The following is a 19,315-nucleotide window of genomic DNA, read 5'->3' on the forward strand; positions in this document are numbered from 1 at the left end:
CAAGTGAAAGAGCTTGGTAAGAGCAAAGCAGTTATAATATTGCGTGGCAATGTGTTATTCTCAAGTCTGACTTTTGCTGCTCAACTGATCGATAAAGAAATCAAATTGGAGAAAATATTTGAATGTGAAGCTGGAATGTGTATCTTCAATAATTGCACAGTGCCAACGATCAGCCTGTTGAATGCCTCTTTCATCGTGGCGGGTGGAGAACGATTTTTATTACAAAACTGCATTTTTGAACATGTCCAATCACTCTCACATTTTTTCCGTCTTGCGAATGGAACTTTAGAGCTTGAAAATTGCGATTTTTCTTCGTTTGCAATTCAAAATTCTGTTATTCAAATAGATGGGCCTTTCTTTCTCAAAATTTCAAAATCGAAATTCAACTTGTTCAATTGCATCAATGGAATTATTAACAATAATTGTTATTCTCTTTCAAACAAAAAAAGCATGATTCAACTGTATGCTACAAATGTCACAAATTCTAAGAATGTTGTAGATTCCACTGCGTTTTTTGAGAGCTGCAGTCCATTGTGGGCTATGATTATTTATGATTGCTATTTTTCAAATATTCAAGCATTTACCTCCAGTTTTGGAGGGTCCATTCGTTCAATGTTTGGACCTAAATCGTATTTTTATGCAAATGATTCCAGTTTTATAGAATCAAGCGCTCACCCAGTAAGTGGAAGAGGTGGGTGGCTTTACGTTAACTTCTCTCATGATTGTCCATCTTATGACATCGTCTTCAAAATTGATGGAGGAATTATTGCCCAAAATAATGCTGCATACGGTTTAGATATTTTTATGTGTTATGAAAAGGGGACTAATAATATTTCTAGCTGTAGCTTCACATTAAATTTCAAAAATTCATTCCTTAATCATTCAAATTCAATTTGTGGTTGTGACTGGAGGGATACTACAATTATTGAGAATCTGTATGATTATTTTGTGTTTTATAGCGATCGCATTGCATACGTTTCATCTAGTGGTGATGATTCACGTGGTTGTGGTAGCTCTGAAATGTGCTGTAAAACAATTGCAACTGCTTTGTGTCATGTACTGCCTGAAAAAGAGGATTGCCAAGTTACAATCATTGACAGTGCTTTGCTGAATGTTGGCTGCGGTATTTGCGATATCACAATTACGGCCAGTAAGGATACAGTTGGCTGTGATATTTTTGTGGATTTTGATAACAATTTGAGTTCCAGTTGTGCAATTGTTTGCGAAGGATCAAGCCGCCTTGCGAATATCAATTTTTGCATCATAAATATTCCAATTATATCCTCGTTTAAATTAATTAAAGCGCGCAATGACAGCTTGATTATTTTCAATGTTGGTGTTGAAGTTCCACAAAACAAATTCGTGAATGACATACTGTTAGGAATGACACTGGTTTACGTTGGCGGTGGCAGTGTACAAATCAGTCAGATGCACTTGGCGAATCTGAATTTTTTTTCAAATCCAATTCAAATATCGAATTTTGAACAATTTGTGATTGCAGAGTCAACTTTTGTTGATATATCGATAAAAAGCAGCTCGTTTATAACATTCCTCAATGAATCATCTTTTGATCAAAAGTCGCTTTTGATAAATTCAACCAACTTTACTCGCGTCAATGCAATAGATAACCAACCATCAGTGTTATCGTCAACTGTTGGCTTAATTTTCAACATATGCGACTCATTTTTTATTTCTTGCAATGCAAATGATCGAAAAGGATCTGCCATGGAATTTCACAACTCTGTCAGTATTTCAATTGCCGGATGTACATTTATTGGATCATTAATGTTAAATTCTGCTTCATCATCATTGTCATTTCTTCCATATCCCCAGGAATTATCAGCAGGTCAGTATTTTGAAGAAGAGGAATATGCCTCTTGTGGATGGTCTCATTCTCTTGTATATATTTTTAACGCTAAATGCAGCTGCACAAATACGCGTTTTTTGTTCTCGGAGCGTGGAGCACTTGCCGTTTCTGAGTCAAATCTGAATATTACTAATTGCACATTTGCTGGAAACTCGGCCCTGGACAATGATTTCCCTCATATAAGACACAACATCCTTTGCGAATCTCACTCCGAAATCCAGCTGAGCAGTTTAAGTTCTGGTGATGGTACACATAATAAAGTTGATAATTATGATGTACCTTTTTCAACTTCATTGTGGTTACTCCAAAATAATTGTGAAGTGCATAGTGCATTGAGCGAAGATATTCCGTCGCTGTATTTCGTTCCTTTAATAACCCAAGCTTCTTATTCTACAAACCCTGCTGATTCGTCTTCCTATAAGTTGATGGTGAATGGTTCATCATTTTTCCCTTGCGGCATTCGTGTTGCTTTGAGATGTGGAAATGATTCTCCTGAAAATTGGGTGAATATATCATCTTTCGCTTTGGATAATGAGAATACTATCACCGCATCCATTTCCCCTGCACAATTCAAATGTAAACTTCAACATCTTAAAAAGTCATCAGAAAAGAATACGCCAACTCTTTCGGTTGCGTTAATATATCCAACTTCGCTATTAATGGATACTGTGCAAAAGTTGCCATCTACATTGTCGAGTTCAACATCAAAATATGATTCAGACTTTTCTCAAATTGATTTTCTGGTCACTCCATTTGTGCCTCTTTCAACTTCGCTTACGAAATCGTTTCCATGGTATTTTGTTGTAATTCCTGTTGGATCGATTACTTTCATTGTAATCATCATTGCGACTATTGTGGCTATTGTGCGATGGAAGCGAAGAAGCGATGAAGAAACTGATCAAATTGTGACGCTTGGTTCAGAGGCTCTGTTTGATGTAAAAGAGGTAACGCACAAGGAGCTACGCAAAATGAATCGAAAGAAACTGAAAAAGTTGCCAAATCTGATAACATCGGAATCGTCTACTGTCACATCTTCATCTTATTCTTCATCAGAAGAGTCTTATTCTACAATTGATTCGGCCGATAGTGAGCATTTGCAATCATCAGATGAAGGAAACTTTTCAGAAGAAGTGGACGAAAATGAATTAGGATTCAAAGAGAAAAAAGCACAAGATATTTCGTCACGCACTTTGGAGCAAAAAAGTTCAGGCAACTTTTTGACTCATTTTTTCAAGACAAACTTTCGATTTATGCGGAAAAAGGATCAGTACTCGTTGCTTGGATTGGATGAGCATAACTCCTGTTCCCCATATGGCTCATTTGAAACAACAATTAATTGAACAAAAAAAAAAGTGAAATAAATAGAAAGTGCATATACGATCTGGGACGAATTTTCAGAGTTCTTTTATTTTTCAATTCTTTGAAAAATAATAAATCTTTTTTTCTTTCCGTAATTCTTCTAGAAAAAAAAATTAAAAAAAAATTATGTATTTTGTATGCATTTTTTCGTTGCCAATATAAGTTTTAAGATTTTCGTTGTTGTGATAAATTTTTTACTGCATTTTTTAAGTTTTTTTATATCTCTTTAATGTTAAATGAACATATTCCTTTTTTTAAGTTGATTCTTATTTTTCAATTTCATCACACAAAGGAAAGATAAAACATTTTCGAGAATGATATGAAAAAATATTGAAAGAAAAGATTTTGCTCTCAACATTTTTGTGTTGGATTGTCATCCTGTAACTGTCATTATTAACCAATATCAAAATTTGTTCTGTAAACAACATATGACTTAAACTGAATAAAAACATCTAATTTGCTTTTTCTGTTTTCTGAAAGGAGGCAAAATGTGACATCAATCGCATTTTTTAAGATATTATTTATTCAGATTACAAGTTATGTTCAAAAAGCAAAAATATGTGAAAGTTCATAAACTTAAAAATGTAATAATTTCAATCCGCAATTTATAATAGCTTTAATCTTTCTTCTTTTCTTCTTCCTTCTTTTCTTCCTTTTCGTCTTCTTCCATTTTCGCTTTTTCTTTTTCTATCAATTCTTTCAGGTCATCTGGATCAGTGTTGGTCAACGCAATGAGTGAAAATCCCATTTTATCGTTAGACTCTTCGATCATCTTCTTCACAACGTTTGCTGTTCCTTTTAGCAAGTTTTCAGGAGAGCATGGCCCATGATCTTTTGATTATTCAGTTGACATTAATTCATAAAAATTGTTACAGTTATTGAAAATCACCAACTTTAATTTAGGAGTTCAAATATTTCATCATACCAACTGGTCTCGGTTTAATTCCGTCAAGTTCAATAAGTCTTCCTTTCTTCTCAATAAACGCAATAAAATGATAATCCACGTGAGCATCTTCTGGAGGACATTCGGATTGACCCTAGCCAATAACAATAAAAAGAAAAATATTACTTATAAAATTCCTCTTTTGAACAACCTCATGGGCAGCTCCAAGATGAGCTTGCTCTAATTCTTGTTCACCCATCACTGCTTTCCCTCTTTCAGCAGATGACATTGAACGAGTTTGTTCATAAAAGCGTGGAAAGAATGAATTTGGCTCTATTGAAGTTCAAAAATGTTTTGATTATCAATCTGAAAAAAATATACACACTAAATCTAATCTTATCTCCAATGTTCCCAAATGAGTTCATGATGGCAATTGTGCCGCATGCTAAGCATAAAGTTTTCATTGAATGAAAATTTTTGAAACAATATTTCTCCAACCATTTCCAATTGCAGGATCTTGATCAACAAAATAAATAGAATCATCTTTTGAAAGAGTTGATTCATCAAAATCAGTTTTCTCATGAGGAAATAAAACATATATTGCATGCACTGGTTGGGGAATCATTTCCAACAACTGAAAAAAGAAAAGCACAAATTGAAATATTGCCATAAAACAGCACAAACGTCATCGTCAAGTCCATAAATATCAGCAAATGTGTGTTCAATGCTCAAGCCAAGAGCACGTGTGTAAGCATTAAGAACATCGGGATTGGATTCAAGAGGAAGCCAACGCATTGATATTATTTCAATTATTTTTTTGGGAATGATTGATCGAAATTCCATTCCCCTTTGTAAAAATACTATATTTTACAAAAATAATAAAACATATTCTAATCTAAATAATGAAATAAAATGAACGATGTGCATTTATAAAAGGAAGCAAAAATTGCAGAAACGAAAATTTAAGAACATTCAATATTCAGTAGATTTATTCCCACACAAAATGCTGCTTAGGTCTTGCCTCTGCCAAAGCGTTGATTGTTTCGTCATTCGAAGAGACACCACAATCCGAAAGACCAATGATTTGCACGTTTTGGCACACCCGAAGTAAATGAGCGACAGAGCTTGCCTCGGCAGCAGAAGCTCCGCTAAGATTGACAACTGAAAGGGCAGGGCAGCAAAGAGCAGCAGCATCAACAGCGATTGTGTGCCGTATGCGTGTCAGATTAAGCGACAAGACAGACGACGCAAGGCCCAGCCCAGCTTGCGTGGCGAGCGGTGAAGGAAGTGCCAGTGAAGAGATGGATGACGTGGTTGAAGCTGAAGGTGCAAATGACACAGAAAGAGACGAGCGAAGGTTCGAAGCGGAAGAAAAACGAAGCGATGAGGAATGAGATGATTTGGATTTGGTGCTGAATGGAAGCCAGGGAAGAAGAGGAGCCAAAGACGGGTGAGAAAATGAATCGATATTGTGAGCAGAAAACGGAACATTGCCGGCAGATGCAGAAGACATCGTGTTTGAGAGAGAAAGAGTTGATACAGAAGAAAACGTGACTCGAGAGGAAGTGCCCACAGAAGAATGAGCGGAAGGATACGAGCGAAGAGGAGAAGACGCAGGCGGCTTGATGGAAGATAAAATAGATGCAAAGAGGGTTTCTGCAGTGAGTCTGTACCAGTCGGCCTCGTGTTCTGAGTAGCGAGGCACAGTTCTGGTTGCAGAAGGATTAGAAGAAGAAGATGATGATGATGATGATGTGATAGAAGTGGAAGACACCTGAACGTAGCGGACATACCAAATCAGGTCGATTGCGCGGTCGCTCAGAAGATGAAGAGCAGAGTAATTGGCCGAGTTCTTGCTCGGATTACCTCCTACAGATAATCGCTTGCCTCCCCACTCTTCTTCCTCCTCAAATTGCTCTGCCTCGCTGCTGTTGTCCATCTCCCCGCCTCCAAGTTTTTCCTCCTCTTCCTCCATAATCTTCTCAATCTCCTCATCAACATCCAAATTCCGCTCCCACAACGCCTGCTTCTCGTTGGAATGGCAATATTTTCTGAAAAATGCGACCAGCTCACTGTGCTCCAGTGACTCCAGCCACACCGAATTCACAATCCACGAAATTACAGGCTTCAGTTTGATTGTCAGCGACGTATGAGGGGTGCGAGAAGAAGAAGTGGTAGTAGAAGAAAGCTGATTCGAGGTTTGTGGCTGGAGAAGGGCTTCAATCCAATGTGTCAGGATGTAAAATAGAAGAGACGGACACTGAAGCGTCTCGGCTGTCGAAAGAAGAGACGACAAAGAAATTGGCAGCTCAGCAATTGAATCTTCTGACGATGCGGGTGCCACTTCTGCTTTGATCATATCGTCAATCAGCTCAAACCGGAAAGCATCTTCGTCAAACACCTCTGACTCAATCGCAAACTTCTTCAACACACGTGACTGGTTGTGCGCTTTGTCCCACTCTTCCTTTAAGGCCTCAAATTTCTGTGCTTGCTTGATTTGAGCGTCAACGTCACTTCCTGAATCGTTCTCGCGTTGAGCAGCTGCCTTCCGCTTTGACTTCAGCTCTTTCTCTTCTTCAACCTTCCACCAGTCATTCCACAGCGTGAGAGCTTCTTTAATTCTGTCTGACTCTGCAGTCGCAATCTTCTTTCTTCTCTCGCCTGCTGTTCCTTGCTTCGCTTTCTGTGTCTTCGCAGCCAAAAGCGCGCTGACGAACGCCACTGCAATCTCCAGTGCATCCGACGGCACATCGCACCAGAAGTGGCAGAATGCAGACGAAGCTGACGAAACACTTGTGCATCTTCGTGAAGAAGGAGTCGATGGTGGAGAAAGAAAACTGTGGACTGCCCCAAACCCTCCTCCTGCCCCTGCCGTAAAAGTGCTCATGTTTGGCAGCGGCTGCACAGTAACTGACAGGAACTCTTCAGCCGCAGCGAGCTTGCAGTGCACCTGGACGCGGTCGGACGAGAGAAGGATGCAGTCCCCTGGCTCGACCGGCTCCCACACGATTTGCTCTTCTTTGCTCTCTGCCAGGCTGTTCTCTGCTTCACTTGCAAGCGAGCGGCCAGCGGCGGTTGACGAAAGATCAGACGCAAATGACTTCACTCTTTGCAGATCGTGTGCCTCACCATTTGTGCTTATGCTGGTTTCTTTGATGTTGCTGCCTTCTCCTTCTTCGGCTGTCTTAATGATGGAAGACAACGACTCTTCAATCTTGTTGTTTATCAGTGCCTCCTTTCGCTTTGATGCAACGCCTGGATTCTCTTCTTCCTCAATTCCATCCAGAATCTGCATCATAAAGTCATTTTGCCTCCGTTTTTTCTCAAATTCACTAAGCTCTTCTTCCACTTCTTCGTTTTCGACTTGTTCTGCTCCTCCTTTCTCCTTCTCTTCCTGTTCTCTCTTCTCCTTCAGCCTCCTCATTATCTGCTCTTTCACCGCTTGCTCTCTTTCTCTTTCTTCCTTTTCTTTCTCTTCTCGCTCTTTCTCTTCTCTCTTCCTTTTCGCCTCGCTTCCTTCTCTTCTTCCCGTAAGCTCCATTTTTCGCCTTTCTCTGTTCTTGATTTTCAACTGAGCCGCCTTCAATGCAGCTTCTTGTCTGTTTTTGTCCTTCAGCATCTTCTTTTCCTCCTCTTCTGCTGCTTTCCTCTGCTCCACAATGTCCTTCGCCTTTGCCGCTGCGTCGGCAGAGAAAACTGACCAGTCTTTTCTTTTGATCGTCGACGGGGTGATGCTGCGAGTCGTGTTCGGGCGAGCGCGGTGTGTTGGAGTGTACTTCGGAATGTTTGCAGAAGGCGTCGAGAAGAAAGAGGTGGAAGGAAGAGGAGTGGAGATTGACGAAGAAGAAGAAGATGATGATGATGATGATAGTACACAGGGGGACAATGCCAAGGGATGAGAAAAGACTCCTTTTCGCGTGGCGGATGCTGTTTTGACTGAAAGTGGCAGTGAAAAGAGGCCAGTTGTGGATGATGCATTATGATTGCGAGAAGAGGAAATGGAAGACCGTCGAGTGAGCTTTGCTTCATTTTCCTTGTTTTCTTCTTCTTCATTCTCAAAATCGTACACAAGCGCAGGCTCTCTGTACCCTTGCTCTCTGTCGTAGTCTTCAAACATCGCACCGTATCCTCCTTGCCCTTCCATCTCCTGCTCATCCAGCGGCTCCATCACTCCAAAGTAGTCTGGATTGTTCTCAAGTGTCTGCTCGCCTTCAGACGGGGTGTGTGGGGGAGAATAGAACGAAGCGCCGAGTGTGATTGAAGTAGACGACGGAGACAAAGGCTGTGTGGCAGACATCAGACGCTGCTGGTACAGCCGCTTCATTTCTTGCCGCTTTTGCAATTTGTAGTCGTCTTCGCTGCTTTCGCCTTCTTTGCCTTCTCTTTCTTCTCTCATTTCTTCTGCTTCTGCTTCGTTTGCAGACCTTCTCTCATTCTGTTTCCCTTTCTTGCTTAAGCCACTTTCTTCCTTCAGCTCTTTCCTTGTTTGCTCTGTTGCCTTCAGCTCCTTTTCTTTCTTCAGATAGACTTTCTCCTTCTCCTTCACTTGCGCCACTGTGCTGCAAAGTGCAGTTGCTCCTTCGTTTATGTCGCTGATTGTGTTCAGCACATCATAAAGCGTCGTGAGTGAGGTTGTCAGAACCATCCACTCTGACAGCAGTCGCCTCTCAGCCTGCTGGAAAGGAGAACAATAAGAAGATCGAGTTTCTATAGAAGAAGAAGAAGAAGAAGAAGAAGGCGAAGCGGAATCCTCTTCAGCTGACGAATTTCCTGGTCTGCACAGTGCCGGCCCAACCTCCTTCTCTCCCTCGCGGCAGCTGTGGATGAACTGAGACTCGTCAGCAATCGCCAGCGAATATCCCAAAAAGTCCACATCTCTTTCGATGGGGGGAAGCGGCAGCAGCTCCTGTGCAGCCACCAGATATTGCTCTTTCACCTGGGCGCGGCGCTCTTCTTCGGTCATCTCCTCTTTCCTAGGCTCTTCTCCAAACACCTCCTCGTTTGCTGCCACAGAGCTGTTTTCGCTGCCGTCGGCTTCTGCAAGCCGGTCGAGCTGCAGCCATCTTCTGCGCACATCCGCCTCGTCCTCGTTCTCTTCGGCTTCGTTTGCCCCTTCTGTGCCAAGCTCCTCGTCGTCCTTCATCAGCCGCATCAGCTTCTGGAACGACGGCTCGGCTGCTGAGTCTGTTGCAAGCAGCTGCTTATCTGAAGTGTCTGGCAAAGTTTCAGTTGAGCTCAGTCTGCTGGACTTGTGCCTCTTCAGTTTGGGTGCTTTATCTTTTGCTTTTGCTTTTGTGGATCCAGATGAATCTGGCTTCGGCTTCGGCTTGTGGGTGAATAGCTGGTTGAGCTCTTGCTCATCGACTTCACTTTCTGATTTCATTTCTTCTTCTTCGTTTTCTTCTGAATTTGATTTGTTTTCTTCTTCCTCCTCCTCTTCTTCTTCTTCTTCCTCTTCATCTTCTTCATTCTCGTTCTTCTCTTGATAATGTTGTTGTCTCAAACGCTCCAGCTCTTTCTCCCTTTCAAAGCTCAAAACATCTCCAATGATCGCTTCCAGAATCATTCCACAATTCAATTCTGCTTCGACTTCGTCGATTTCTCCTTCGCTTTCTCCTTCATTTACGTTTCCGCCGACTTCATCTTCATCTTCCCTCCCTTCAAACTGATCAAATCGCTCGTCAAATTCATCTTCAATCGTTTCTTTATGTGTGATTTGTGGGGTGTGCTGTTTTTTAGTTTGTTGATCAGAAAAATCAGATGAAAGAAATTGTATTTGTATTGAGCTCATTATCTCTTCAATATCAATGTCTTGCTTAGAATCTTCCTCTTTTTCAGTTGCATCATTCTGAGCCTTCTTAGGCAAAGGATGAGTAAAAGAAGGAATCAAGCTGTTGTATTCGTTCGGAGATTGTTGAGGCATTGGTGAAATTTGTGGAGAAAGTTCAGTTGTTGGTGGTGGATGTGGCTGGGGAATATGACTGCTTGTTCGCGCAAATTCATCATCATATTCTTCGTCTTCTTCTCTTTCAAATTCTTCAACAACTTGAGTTATCTGAAGCTCTGGTTTTTCGTCTTCAAAATTTTGTTCTGTGATAAGTTGATATTCATCGTCTTGTCTCAATGGTGGAGTTGGCGTATGTGGAACTGGATCATAGCAAGCATCAGACAATTCAATTTGCTGTGAAGCTAACCGTTCAAATTCTTCCAATTTTCGTTGTTTTGAGATAACATTTGGAGCTAACTTCTGTTTTGTTGGTCGATTCTCTTCCTGTAACGAATGAACTTTACCACCTGAAACTCTCTTAGCAGCCAAGGAATTAGCTTTTTGAGCATTTGCTATTAAAAGAGATATAAGATAACGTTAGTTTAAAAAAATTTAGTCAAAAAAACGTTGAAATGTCAAACAGCCATGCTCCTTTTCCACACAAAGGAAAGGTGCTCCGTCCAGAAGCTTTAATGAATAAAAAGAATCTTTTTGTTTAAGATGAGCCCCATTCATATCAGTCATTCCTCCAATTTGATGAATTAATTCGTACTTCGTTTTTAAATCTCGAAGTGTTATTCCAAGTTTCAATGCAATTTGTTCTAAAAATGGATCCGAAAGAAAAGGTTGGTGGGGGTTTATTACATTAATTTTTATTGGATGCTTTGGCTTCTGGTTTAAAGGAACAACCCTAAGTTTAACCCACATTTTGATGAATAATTTTATAATGGTTAAGAAAATTCTGAATGAGAAAAATAAAATTCTTTTTATATCAATGCAAGGTTGAATATTGAGGTGAACAAAAAAGAATTTTAAAATTTTTCAAAAATTTGTTATATTTTTAGGATCTTTTGAAATGATCATCCATTTTATTTTTTCACTTGGTATGATTGCAGAATGTACAAAAAGCCCTTCAAATAAAATAGAGGATTATATGAGTGAAGCACGAATTGTTGCAGCGAATATGACTGATATTGATTTGGTGGGTCAATTATTAATGCCTCATTTTTCGATGGTAGATGGAACAACAAATTATATTGAATTATTTCAAAAATATAGAGTCGGTGGATTGTTGCTGGACGGTTCTGTAACTAATAGTGTTGGAAACCCTGCAAGATATGTTCGAACATTGACTGACAAAATTAAACAAGCTGCACGACAGCTCCAAAAAGAAACTGGTTTAAATGCGGATCCCCTTCTGGGCATCGATCAAGAATTTGGGGTGGTTACGCGTGTTCGCGCTGGAATTGCGATTCTTCCATCAGCGATGGCTCTTGGAGCAATTCATGAACCGATGTTGGTTGAAAGAGGTTGGCTATATGCAGGGGAGGATCTTGCTGGTTTAGGGTTTAACATGGACTTTGGAACAGATGCAGATGTTTTGTCGAATGAAAAGAATCCAGTAATTGTGTCAAGATCATTCGGAGATAGTGTGAAGGCTGTGGCTGATAATGTGATGGCATCAGTTCGAGGACTTCAAAAATTCGGAGTTGCAGCAGTACTTAAGCACTTCCCCGGCCATGGAAACACTTCATCTGATAGTCATTCAAGTCTTCCTGTTCTTAGTCAGTCTCTAGAAGAACTTAAAAACACTGATCTTCCTCCATTTCAAGCAGGAATACGAGCAGGGGCGTGGGGAGTGATGAATGGGCATTTGGATGTACGCGCTATTGATCCAGGAATGCCAGCAACGTTTTCATCGAAGATTTCAGGAGACTTGCTTCACAGCGGAATGTCCTTCCAAGGAGTTGCTGTAACTGATGCAATGGGGATGGCGCCAGCACAGAAATGGGACTTTGGTGAAGCAGCTGTGCGAGCCGTGCTTGCCGGCAACGACATTCTCCTCAAAACACCAGACGTTGCCAAGGCGCAGGCAGGGCTGTTGGAGGCCCTGCGGAGCGGGAGGCTTCCTCGAAAGGTGCTTGAGGATCGGGCAACGAAGGTGATCTCTCTCAGATTGCTTCTTTCTTCGTTTCCTCAGCCTGGGTTGGAAAAAGTGAACACCAACGAGAAGCAGCAGTTTGTGCGGTCTCTGCAGCGCATGGCAGTAACGGTGCTGAAGGGCCTTTGCGACAAGGCAATGATCACTTCGCCTGTGTTTGTGTCTGGGGGATTGGGAAATTACGCAGATCAGACCTCTCGAATGAAGGCAAACCTGGCAGCGCTTGGATACATTGTGACAGAGAAGAGAGAAGAGGCGCTCAGCCACATCCACCTCGTGGGGTATAGTCAAGGTGAGGATGCACTGGACGACCGTGCGACTGTGACGGTTGCTATGGATACTCCTTTTATTTTGGGAAAGGCTAAATCACCATACAGAGTGGCAACTTACAACAGCTGGCCCGACGCTATTGACGCTGCTACGGATGTGATCACTGGCCGACGCAACGCAAAGGGCATTTCACCAGTTAAGGTGGAAGGACTTCCGAGGTCTGCTTGCGTTAAAAAAACGCATTTGTTATTCTGAATTGTAATAACAAAGAGATGCTTTTAGTTTTATTACACATTGTAATTTACCTTGAGAGCCCAATATGTTTGAGGATTTTATTTGTTTGTTATAAGTTAAATTAAATAGATCTATTTTGTTTTATTTATGTTATTTGTCTGTGATACATATCTTCAATTTTTGTAAATGATCTGATGACAATAACAAAAACTTTTTCAAAAGTTTTTGAAATACTTACGATTTGCTTGTTGTTTACCGTCTTTGATGCAGTAAAGTTCATTTGTCCATAACGCATTCTCCGAATAAAAGATGATAGCATGTGAAAATTTTTTTGAATTTCAGTTCTCAAAGTTTAACTTTATTAACAGAAAGAATTTATTGATGAAAGCTATCCTTATGTTTCAGGGAGTGTTTGCCCTAAAGGCAACAAAAATGTTCAAATTCTTCGCTCTGTCCTTCATCAACTTATCGACAGTTTGAAACAAACATTAGATTGATTTTAACTTTATAAAAAACAATTTCAGAGCCCGGAAGCTGTAGAGATTTTATAAGACATGGAATCATTGAAAATGTGATAGAGCTACTTTGTAGTGATGCAACAGATGAAGAAATAGTATGATTTTTTTTTTTTTTCCTTGAATGAATATATTCTTTTGTTTGCAAAAGACTCTTTGCACTCAACTTTTGAGTGTTTTTTCTCTTCAACATCAAATTTCCAAAAATGTAACTTTAGAATGGAAAGAAGATTTTTCGCTTCAGCACTTGATAAAACTTTCAATGGTTAAATTTTTTTTCTCCAAAAGTTAATTTAAAAAATTTAAATTATTCATTATTTTCAGAACTCAAATCTAGAAACAAGCGCACATAGCATTTGTGCATTAATCCGACTTGTCCAATTAGATCCAAGTGTTTCATCTTCAATATGTTCAAGCGTTTTAATAAAGAAATGTGTTACGATTCTCCTATCAACAAAAAAAGATGTCAATGAAGAAAAAAAGCAAATGCTGATAACTCAAAAATTGAAGCTTCTTGAGCTTCTTCGGAACTTGATTGCTATTCCAACAACTCCACTTTCATTGTTTGGAATTCAAAAGAAAAAAGGAAGCTTCTGTTTCGCAACAAATCTGCCTCCTCAAACACATCTGAATGAAAAAGATGTACTCTCAGAAACGAAAATCACTTCATCTCATTCTTCTCCTTGCTTAACATCTCCTGAATCTTCCTCATCATTGTCTTTTTCTAAAGTCCCAGCTTCTTCTTCCACTCTTCTTTCAGTCATTGTGGATATGGAAGCGAGTCCAATTGATGAACTTTCCGATGCTGCAACGCTTCTTCTTAAGCAGATCAAAAAACGGATTGCTTCGCAATTGCAGAACACGAAGGGCACAATTGGATTGGGTGGAGATGTGATTTCTATGCTTGTCTGCTCGGAGCAGCGAACAGAATCGAATGAACCTGAACCTGTTCAAAAAGAAAGTGCAAACATCACTTCACAGCAACTTCCCATTCCCCAGCCAGACATCAAAGATCATCCGATTTCTTCAAACACTCAGCTCTCCTCGCAAGTCTCCCTCGTCAAACTGAAGCAGTCTCCGTGTGCTTCACACTCTCCTTCACCTTCGCCATCGCCCCAGCTATCTGCATTTCATCCTCTTCTTCAGCACCCGCTGCCTTCGTTTGTGAAGGCCGAGCTTGTTTCGAGCTTCTCTCTCTGCCACGACGAGGAGGGCAGCGACGACTCATCGCTGGAGTCAGAAGAGGAATCTGAGCAGAGCGCAGCCCCTGTCCAATTGGATGGCCTGAATCCCTTGATGCGCGAGCTCGCTTCCTCTCCAGTAAACACCTCATCACCAGAACTCCCAATTTCATCTGTCTTCCCGCTGATGCCTTCGTTCAGCTCTCCAAATGCGCTTTCTGCCTCTCCGTCTCCGTTTCCGTCGCCGTCTCCCAATCTGCCTTCTCTTCTGCAGCTCGTGTGGAGGCGCGAGCATTACGGCGTGTGTGTTGTTGGCAACTGCCTCGGCAAGCCTCATCCAACTCCTCCTGTGCAAACAACAAAAGATGGAGTGGTCAGCGAGGAAGGTGGAAAAAGCAAAGGAGGAGTGTATGAAATGCAAGTGGCATTCCAAAATGACTACGATGCATTGTCGACTGGAGTTGGCATTGTTGAGGAAAACCATTTGTTTTTGCAGCGTGACATGTTGGGCGAGGACAGATGTTTGCTCAATTGTGTTAAATGCATTTAGATTTCTTATAATTGATATTATTGTTTTTTATTCATTAAAAATATATATATTCGCCTTATTTATTCATTAATTTTTTTTGTTACTTCCCTGTTTGCGCATTAGATTGTGGATCATTTGGATGTGGGTATGTTCATTTCATTATTGAATTTCTTGTTTAAGTTTTTTTTTCTTTTATTGTACTTTTTTTTAGAGGGACTTTATGGTATGACAGTCAAATGAGCGATGGAAATTCCACCTGGCACAACAACGCGATCATTACTCTTGTTGCGGATACGCGCGGATCTGTCTCTACTCTCCATCTCTTTATCAATGGAGAACAGCAACCATTGTTTTTTTCGCACCTGCCAAAGCATTTTCGTTTTGCGGTTTGAAATTTTAGTGCAAATATTATTTTTTTAATGCAATTTTTTTTTATTTCTTTAGATCGACTCTGAGTATGCGGGAACAAAAGTAACTTTTCTTTCACTTATTGAATGCTCTGAAACAAGAGTTAAGCAAAATCGCTTTCAAAAAGAATTTTGTTGGACATCTCATTCAAGATGATACAATTCATGATTATGCATTCGTGCACATTTTTAATTTTATTTTCATAAAACTATTTCAATTAAAAGAAAATTTTTGAAAAAAAAAATATATTTAGATCATAACCATATTTTCCCGAGAATTAACCATCATTCATATCCAACATTCAATGGTTTGCTCTTTCTTGTATTTACGATGACATCACATGATCTTACGAAAATCCTGTTAATTAATATTTAATAATTTAATATATTCTCAATGGTCAATTGAAACTTTTAGCGCGATCGCTTTGTTCAAGTCGGAAGAGTTTGCATACTCAATTATGGCCGTAGACAACGTCTATGCACAATTGTCGATATCATTGATCAAAATAAAGTTTATTTTGCTTATGCTTTTTGTAATGTACATTTGATATATTTTTTTTCTATGGTTTTTTTAATAAATCTATCTCATTTCGAAATGCTTCGTCTTCAAAGGTTTTGATCGACGGACCAAAAGCATTGACAGGAATTAGCCGTCAGGTTTGCAGTCTGAAGCGCCTTGCCCTTACACCATACACAGTCAAGATTCCACATGGAATTCATCATAAATATTTGGTTAAAAAATTCAAGAAAGCCCGCATTCTTCGTCGTTTCGCAAGAACTGCATGGGCTAAAAAGATCAACAAACGTCAACACAAGCTTCATGAATCTGACTTTGACAGATACAAAGCAATGAAAATGCATCGTGCTTCATTCTTTGGTCCTCATGTTCCAACAATTCCAGGAAAAGAGAAGCCAGAAAAGAAGAAGCCTGCAGTTAAAAGATCAAAGAAAGTTGCAAAGAAATCAGGGAAAAAAATTGAAAAGAAAGAATAAATGATTGCCATGTTTCTTTTTTCATCTCAAAATAAACGTTCCGACTCGTAAAACAAGCAATTTTTTTTTTTTAATATAAAAACAATAACACAAATAATGAATATGTGCCATTAAATTGAGATTTTAAAGGGGCATTATGGTATTTAAAGACTATTTTTAACGGATTTGCTTTGCCTATTCATTCTCCAATTTCGTTTGTTTCCTCTTCTTCTTCTCCTTCACTCTCATCACCTAACTCATCCTTCATTCTGTAAATGAACGGGAAAAGTTAAAATGCAAGATATTGAAGATAAAGCAACAAACTGCATCCTCATTGAATTGGCAACAGCAGCCAGTCTCATTGATAATGTTTGTTCTGTTGATTTTTCTGTTTGTGCAACAGGAGAAGATGTAAGTTTTTGTGATATTATTGGCAAGCTTAGCTCGGATGAAACTGTTGCTTGTTGATTTTTTGTAACGGATAAATCTTCAGAGGTCTCTGATTCTGAGTTCGTCGGTTGGTTTATTGATGTTACTGCACTATCAAATAGTTTATGGATTTGTGTTTGATATTGCTTTTGAAGTTCAAGTTCGACATCTCATGAAATAATCACAAGAAATGGCAAATATATTTTATTGAAGTGAAATTTTCTTTATTGAAAAGAATCGATACCTGATAATTGCTCACTGTATAGATTTGATTTAACCATTTGAATAATTTTTGGATAAGGATGCAAATATCCGGATGGTTCGACAAAATTCTAATGGAAAAACGTTCAGTAAAGAAAGGATGAAAAACAAACTTCCGGGATATCTGTAAATAAAGGCTTGTACGATGAATAGGCAAGTCTGTGTCCATAATCGATAACATGTCCAACAGATATTTCTTGATTTAAAAGAGGTGGTTGATTTATAATAAAAAAGTTGTTTGCAAACTTTGTGAATTTGCAGTGCGCTTTCGGTATTCATCTATAATTTCTTTAGCTTCATCTAAAACATGAATTGTTTCATCTAGTTGCAACAAATATGTTTGAAAAATAAATTGCTTCGCTTGATGACGAGTTAATTCATCTTGAATAGACATTATTATTTATTATGGGTGTTTTGATTAATTCAAAATACACAAGAAAACATATTCGTTCTTAAAAACAATAACTATTTGAGAAGTATTTTGTTAGTTGCAAGTTTGGCTTCTTGCGCCCAACTTTCATTGTGCAAAAAGTTTGTGATTCTTTTACTTCTTTTGGCCAAGGTTGTATCTCTAAATATTTAAAATTATGAAAAATGAAAATTCTTAATGAAAATAGTAATTAATAAGTGCCATACAAATAGCAAAATGTCTCCATCAGCAACTTCATAATCCTTTCCTTTTGTTACATTTTTTCCAGCTTCTTTAACAGCTTTTTCTGATCCAAGTGCTTTAAAATCTTCGTACTTCATTGTTTCAACGCATACAAATCCTTTCTCAAAATCAGTATGAATAACAGCACCAGCACGGGGAGCTTTTGTTCCGTGTCTAATTGTCCAACATCTAACTTCATCTTCTCCTGCTGTAAAGAAATGAATCAATGACAATGCACTGTATCCAACAAGAATAATCTTTGGAATAGCAGATGCAGTTTTATTTTCTTTGCAAAAGTTTTCTCTGTCCTCTGGTGTCATTTCAGAAAGCTGTTCAAAAATGTTATTTTTATAATTTTATTGAAGATAAAAAATAATTTCTTTACCTCTCTTTCAAGATCTGCAGAGAAAAGAATCATTGATTCTCCTGGTTGATGCTCATCGACCCATTGTTTAACCTGAAGAACGTGTCTACCTCTTTTGTGAATGTAACTTTCTTTGTTCATGTTTACAAGAACAACTTGAGGTTTTGTTGTGAGTAATCCAAATGTGTTAATCACTTCAACTTCATTCGGTTCCCACTTTCCAAAGCGCACATCAGTTCCACTTTTCATGAGTTCAATGCATTTTTTAATTGTATCCTAATTATTTATAAAAAATATATAATATTATTGTTTTAAAAATATCATACCAATTCAAATTTTTTCACTTTATCGTTTGTTCTTCCAACTATTCGTTCTAATCCCTCAACTTTTGAAGTGAGAACTTCAATATCCTTCATTCGTAATTCTGAGCATACAATATCCAAATCGCGACATGGATCAACACTTCCTTCAACATGAACAATATCTTCATCTTCAAAAATACGTACAACGTGGTATATTCCATCAACTGCGGAAATATTACTCAAAAATTGATTTCCAAGCCCTTTTCCTTCTGAAGCTCCTTTGATCAATCCAGCAATATCAGTAACCTGCAAAAAAGCTGGAATACGTCTTTTTGGCTTGTAAGATTCACATAAATGCTCCCATCTTTCATCTGGAACTTGAGCGCGGGCTGTCGTTGGATCTGCAGTATGAATTTATCGTAAAAAATTATGTAACGACAAATTATTTGAAAAACAAAAACAGAAAACCTATTGTGCAAAAGGGATAGTTTTCAGCTGGAACTTGGCTGTTTGTCAAAACATTGAAAAAAGTGGACTTCCCTACATTGGCTAATCCAACCACTCCCATTGTTAAAGTATTGCTTGAGCGGCCAAATAATACTTTTTTAGGTGCTTGTTCCTTTGGTGGCATTTATGATAAAAATATGGGCTACCCCAATATTTTCAAATACAAATTCAAATTATCATTTTTTTTATGTGGCGACTTTCACCGAAATTTATTCAAAATAAGAATTGTTTCATACAAAATAGTAATTTCTGCATTTTAAATCAAAAGTTTGGCAGAAGAAAAAAATAATTTATGTTATCTATTCAGTTATTGAAAAATAACCTTCAAATTATTGTTCATAATCTCACGGAATTTTGCAAATCCCATTTTTCCCCTTGTATGTTTGCATTGAATGAGTATTGAGACATTCTATGTGCATTTTTGAACAATATTTTTAAATTTTTCATTTTGAATTATTTTTAGCGTTTAACTCAAAAACAACATCTTCACATAAGAAATGTCTCCTTTTTTGTTTTATAAACTGAAACTATCATCATTATCAAAAGATATTCTATTCATTTTGCATTTTGTTGGTTCATATTTCAATTGACGAATGCTTAATTATGTTTGAAAATTGAAATACAACCTTTTCAAATTAGTTTTTTTTCAGAAATG

The 19,315-nt window shown here is 38.6% G+C and overlaps 8 protein-coding genes across 8 annotated transcripts; 4 read left to right on the forward strand and 4 right to left on the reverse strand.

Moving 5' to 3' along the window:
* Nucleotides 1–1,020: 1,020 nt before the first annotated feature.
* On the forward strand, nt 1,021–3,337 carry MONOS_1952 (uncharacterized protein; the record flags this gene model as incomplete). Its single annotated transcript, XM_067871838.1, has 1 exon — nt 1,021–3,337. One exon carries the CDS (start codon nt 1,021–1,023, stop codon nt 3,205–3,207), a length of 2,187 nt encoding a protein of 728 aa, XP_067735656.1. The 3' UTR covers nt 3,208–3,337.
* A 145-nt stretch (nt 3,338–3,482) lies between these two features.
* On the reverse strand, nt 3,483–4,918 carry MONOS_1953 (putative peptidase C12, ubiquitin carboxyl-terminal hydrolase 1). Its single transcript, XM_067871839.1, has 6 exons — nt 4,794–4,918; nt 4,608–4,743; nt 4,495–4,554; nt 4,321–4,442; nt 4,152–4,263; nt 3,483–4,057 (listed from the first exon to the last, which is right to left on the reverse strand). Exons 1-6 carry the CDS (start codon nt 4,902–4,904, stop codon nt 3,843–3,845), a joined length of 756 nt encoding a protein of 251 aa, XP_067735657.1. The 5' UTR covers nt 4,905–4,918; the 3' UTR covers nt 3,483–3,842.
* A 56-nt stretch (nt 4,919–4,974) lies between these two features.
* MONOS_1954 (uncharacterized protein) lies at nt 4,975–10,803 on the reverse strand (the record flags this gene model as incomplete). The annotated part of the gene is made up of 2 exons (XM_067871840.1): nt 4,975–10,448; nt 10,518–10,803. The coding sequence occupies 2 exons, from the start codon at nt 10,801–10,803 to the stop codon at nt 5,098–5,100; spliced, it is 5,637 nt and encodes a 1,878-aa protein (XP_067735658.1). The 3' UTR covers nt 4,975–5,097.
* Nucleotides 10,804–10,869: 66 nt separating this feature from the next.
* On the forward strand, nt 10,870–12,923 carry MONOS_1955 (putative glycoside hydrolase family 3). The gene has a single exon (XM_067871841.1). The coding sequence runs from the start codon at nt 10,952–10,954 to the stop codon at nt 12,560–12,562; it is 1,611 nt and encodes a 536-aa protein (XP_067735659.1). The 5' UTR covers nt 10,870–10,951; the 3' UTR covers nt 12,563–12,923.
* Nucleotides 12,851–15,330, forward strand: MONOS_16791 (uncharacterized protein; the record flags this gene model as incomplete). The annotated part of the gene is made up of 7 exons (XM_067869663.1): nt 12,851–12,856; nt 12,910–13,015; nt 13,066–13,154; nt 13,381–14,758; nt 14,890–14,911; nt 14,978–15,152; nt 15,211–15,330. 7 exons carry the CDS (start codon nt 12,851–12,853, stop codon nt 15,328–15,330), a joined length of 1,896 nt encoding a protein of 631 aa, XP_067735660.1.
* Nucleotides 15,331–15,436: 106 nt separating this feature from the next.
* Nucleotides 15,437–16,281, forward strand: MONOS_1956 (putative 50S ribosomal protein L14e). Its single transcript, XM_067871842.1, has 3 exons — nt 15,437–15,481; nt 15,589–15,684; nt 15,786–16,281. Exons 1-3 carry the CDS (start codon nt 15,479–15,481, stop codon nt 16,164–16,166), a joined length of 480 nt encoding a protein of 159 aa, XP_067735661.1. The 5' UTR covers nt 15,437–15,478; the 3' UTR covers nt 16,167–16,281.
* A 63-nt stretch (nt 16,282–16,344) lies between these two features.
* Nucleotides 16,345–16,855, reverse strand: MONOS_1957 (uncharacterized protein; the record flags this gene model as incomplete). The annotated part of the gene is made up of 3 exons (XM_067871843.1): nt 16,345–16,414; nt 16,470–16,743; nt 16,819–16,855. The coding sequence occupies 3 exons, from the start codon at nt 16,853–16,855 to the stop codon at nt 16,345–16,347; spliced, it is 381 nt and encodes a 126-aa protein (XP_067735662.1).
* A 356-nt stretch (nt 16,856–17,211) lies between these two features.
* Nucleotides 17,212–18,796, reverse strand: MONOS_1958 (putative GTP-binding protein). The gene is made up of 5 exons (XM_067871844.1): nt 18,622–18,796; nt 18,178–18,554; nt 17,873–18,127; nt 17,472–17,816; nt 17,212–17,406 (listed from the first exon to the last, which is right to left on the reverse strand). The coding sequence occupies exons 1-5, from the start codon at nt 18,782–18,784 to the stop codon at nt 17,380–17,382; spliced, it is 1,167 nt and encodes a 388-aa protein (XP_067735663.1). The 5' UTR covers nt 18,785–18,796; the 3' UTR covers nt 17,212–17,379.
* Between the last annotated feature and the right edge of the window lie 519 nt (nt 18,797–19,315).

This window comes from Monocercomonoides exilis (assembly GCF_001643675.1).
Source record: "Monocercomonoides exilis strain PA203 chromosome Unknown scaffold2-2631571, whole genome shotgun sequence".
NCBI lineage: Eukaryota > Preaxostyla > Oxymonadida > Polymastigidae > Monocercomonoides > Monocercomonoides exilis.

Excerpts from the sequence above, each read along its gene's own strand:
- MONOS_1953 (XM_067871839.1), bottom strand. The coding sequence starts at position 4,904 with ATGCGTTGGCTTCCTCTTGAATCCAATCCCGATGTTCTTAATGCTTAC. Across the intron at positions 4,555-4,607 it reads AGATCCTGCAATTGGAAATG|CATGCGGCACAATTGCCATC; the intron begins GTTGGAGAAATA and ends CTTTATGCTTAG. Across the intron at positions 4,443-4,494 it reads TGGAGATAAGATTAGATTTA|AGCCAAATTCATTCTTTCCA; the intron begins GTGTGTATATTT and ends GAACTTCAATAG.
- MONOS_1958 (XM_067871844.1), bottom strand. The coding sequence starts at position 18,784 with ATGCCACCAAAGGAACAAGCACCTAAAAAAGTATTATTTGGCCGCTCA. Across the intron at positions 18,555-18,621 it reads CTATCCCTTTTGCACAATAG|ATCCAACGACAGCCCGCGCT; the intron begins GTTTTCTGTTTT and ends TTCATACTGCAG. Across the intron at positions 18,128-18,177 it reads AAGTGAAAAAATTTGAATTG|GATACAATTAAAAAATGCAT; the intron begins GTATGATATTTT and ends ATAAATAATTAG.
- MONOS_1955 (XM_067871841.1), top strand. The coding sequence starts at position 10,952 with ATGATCATCCATTTTATTTTTTCACTTGGTATGATTGCAGAATGTACA.
- MONOS_1956 (XM_067871842.1), top strand. Across the intron at positions 15,685-15,785 it reads ATATCATTGATCAAAATAAA|GTTTTGATCGACGGACCAAA; the intron begins GTTTATTTTGCT and ends TCGTCTTCAAAG.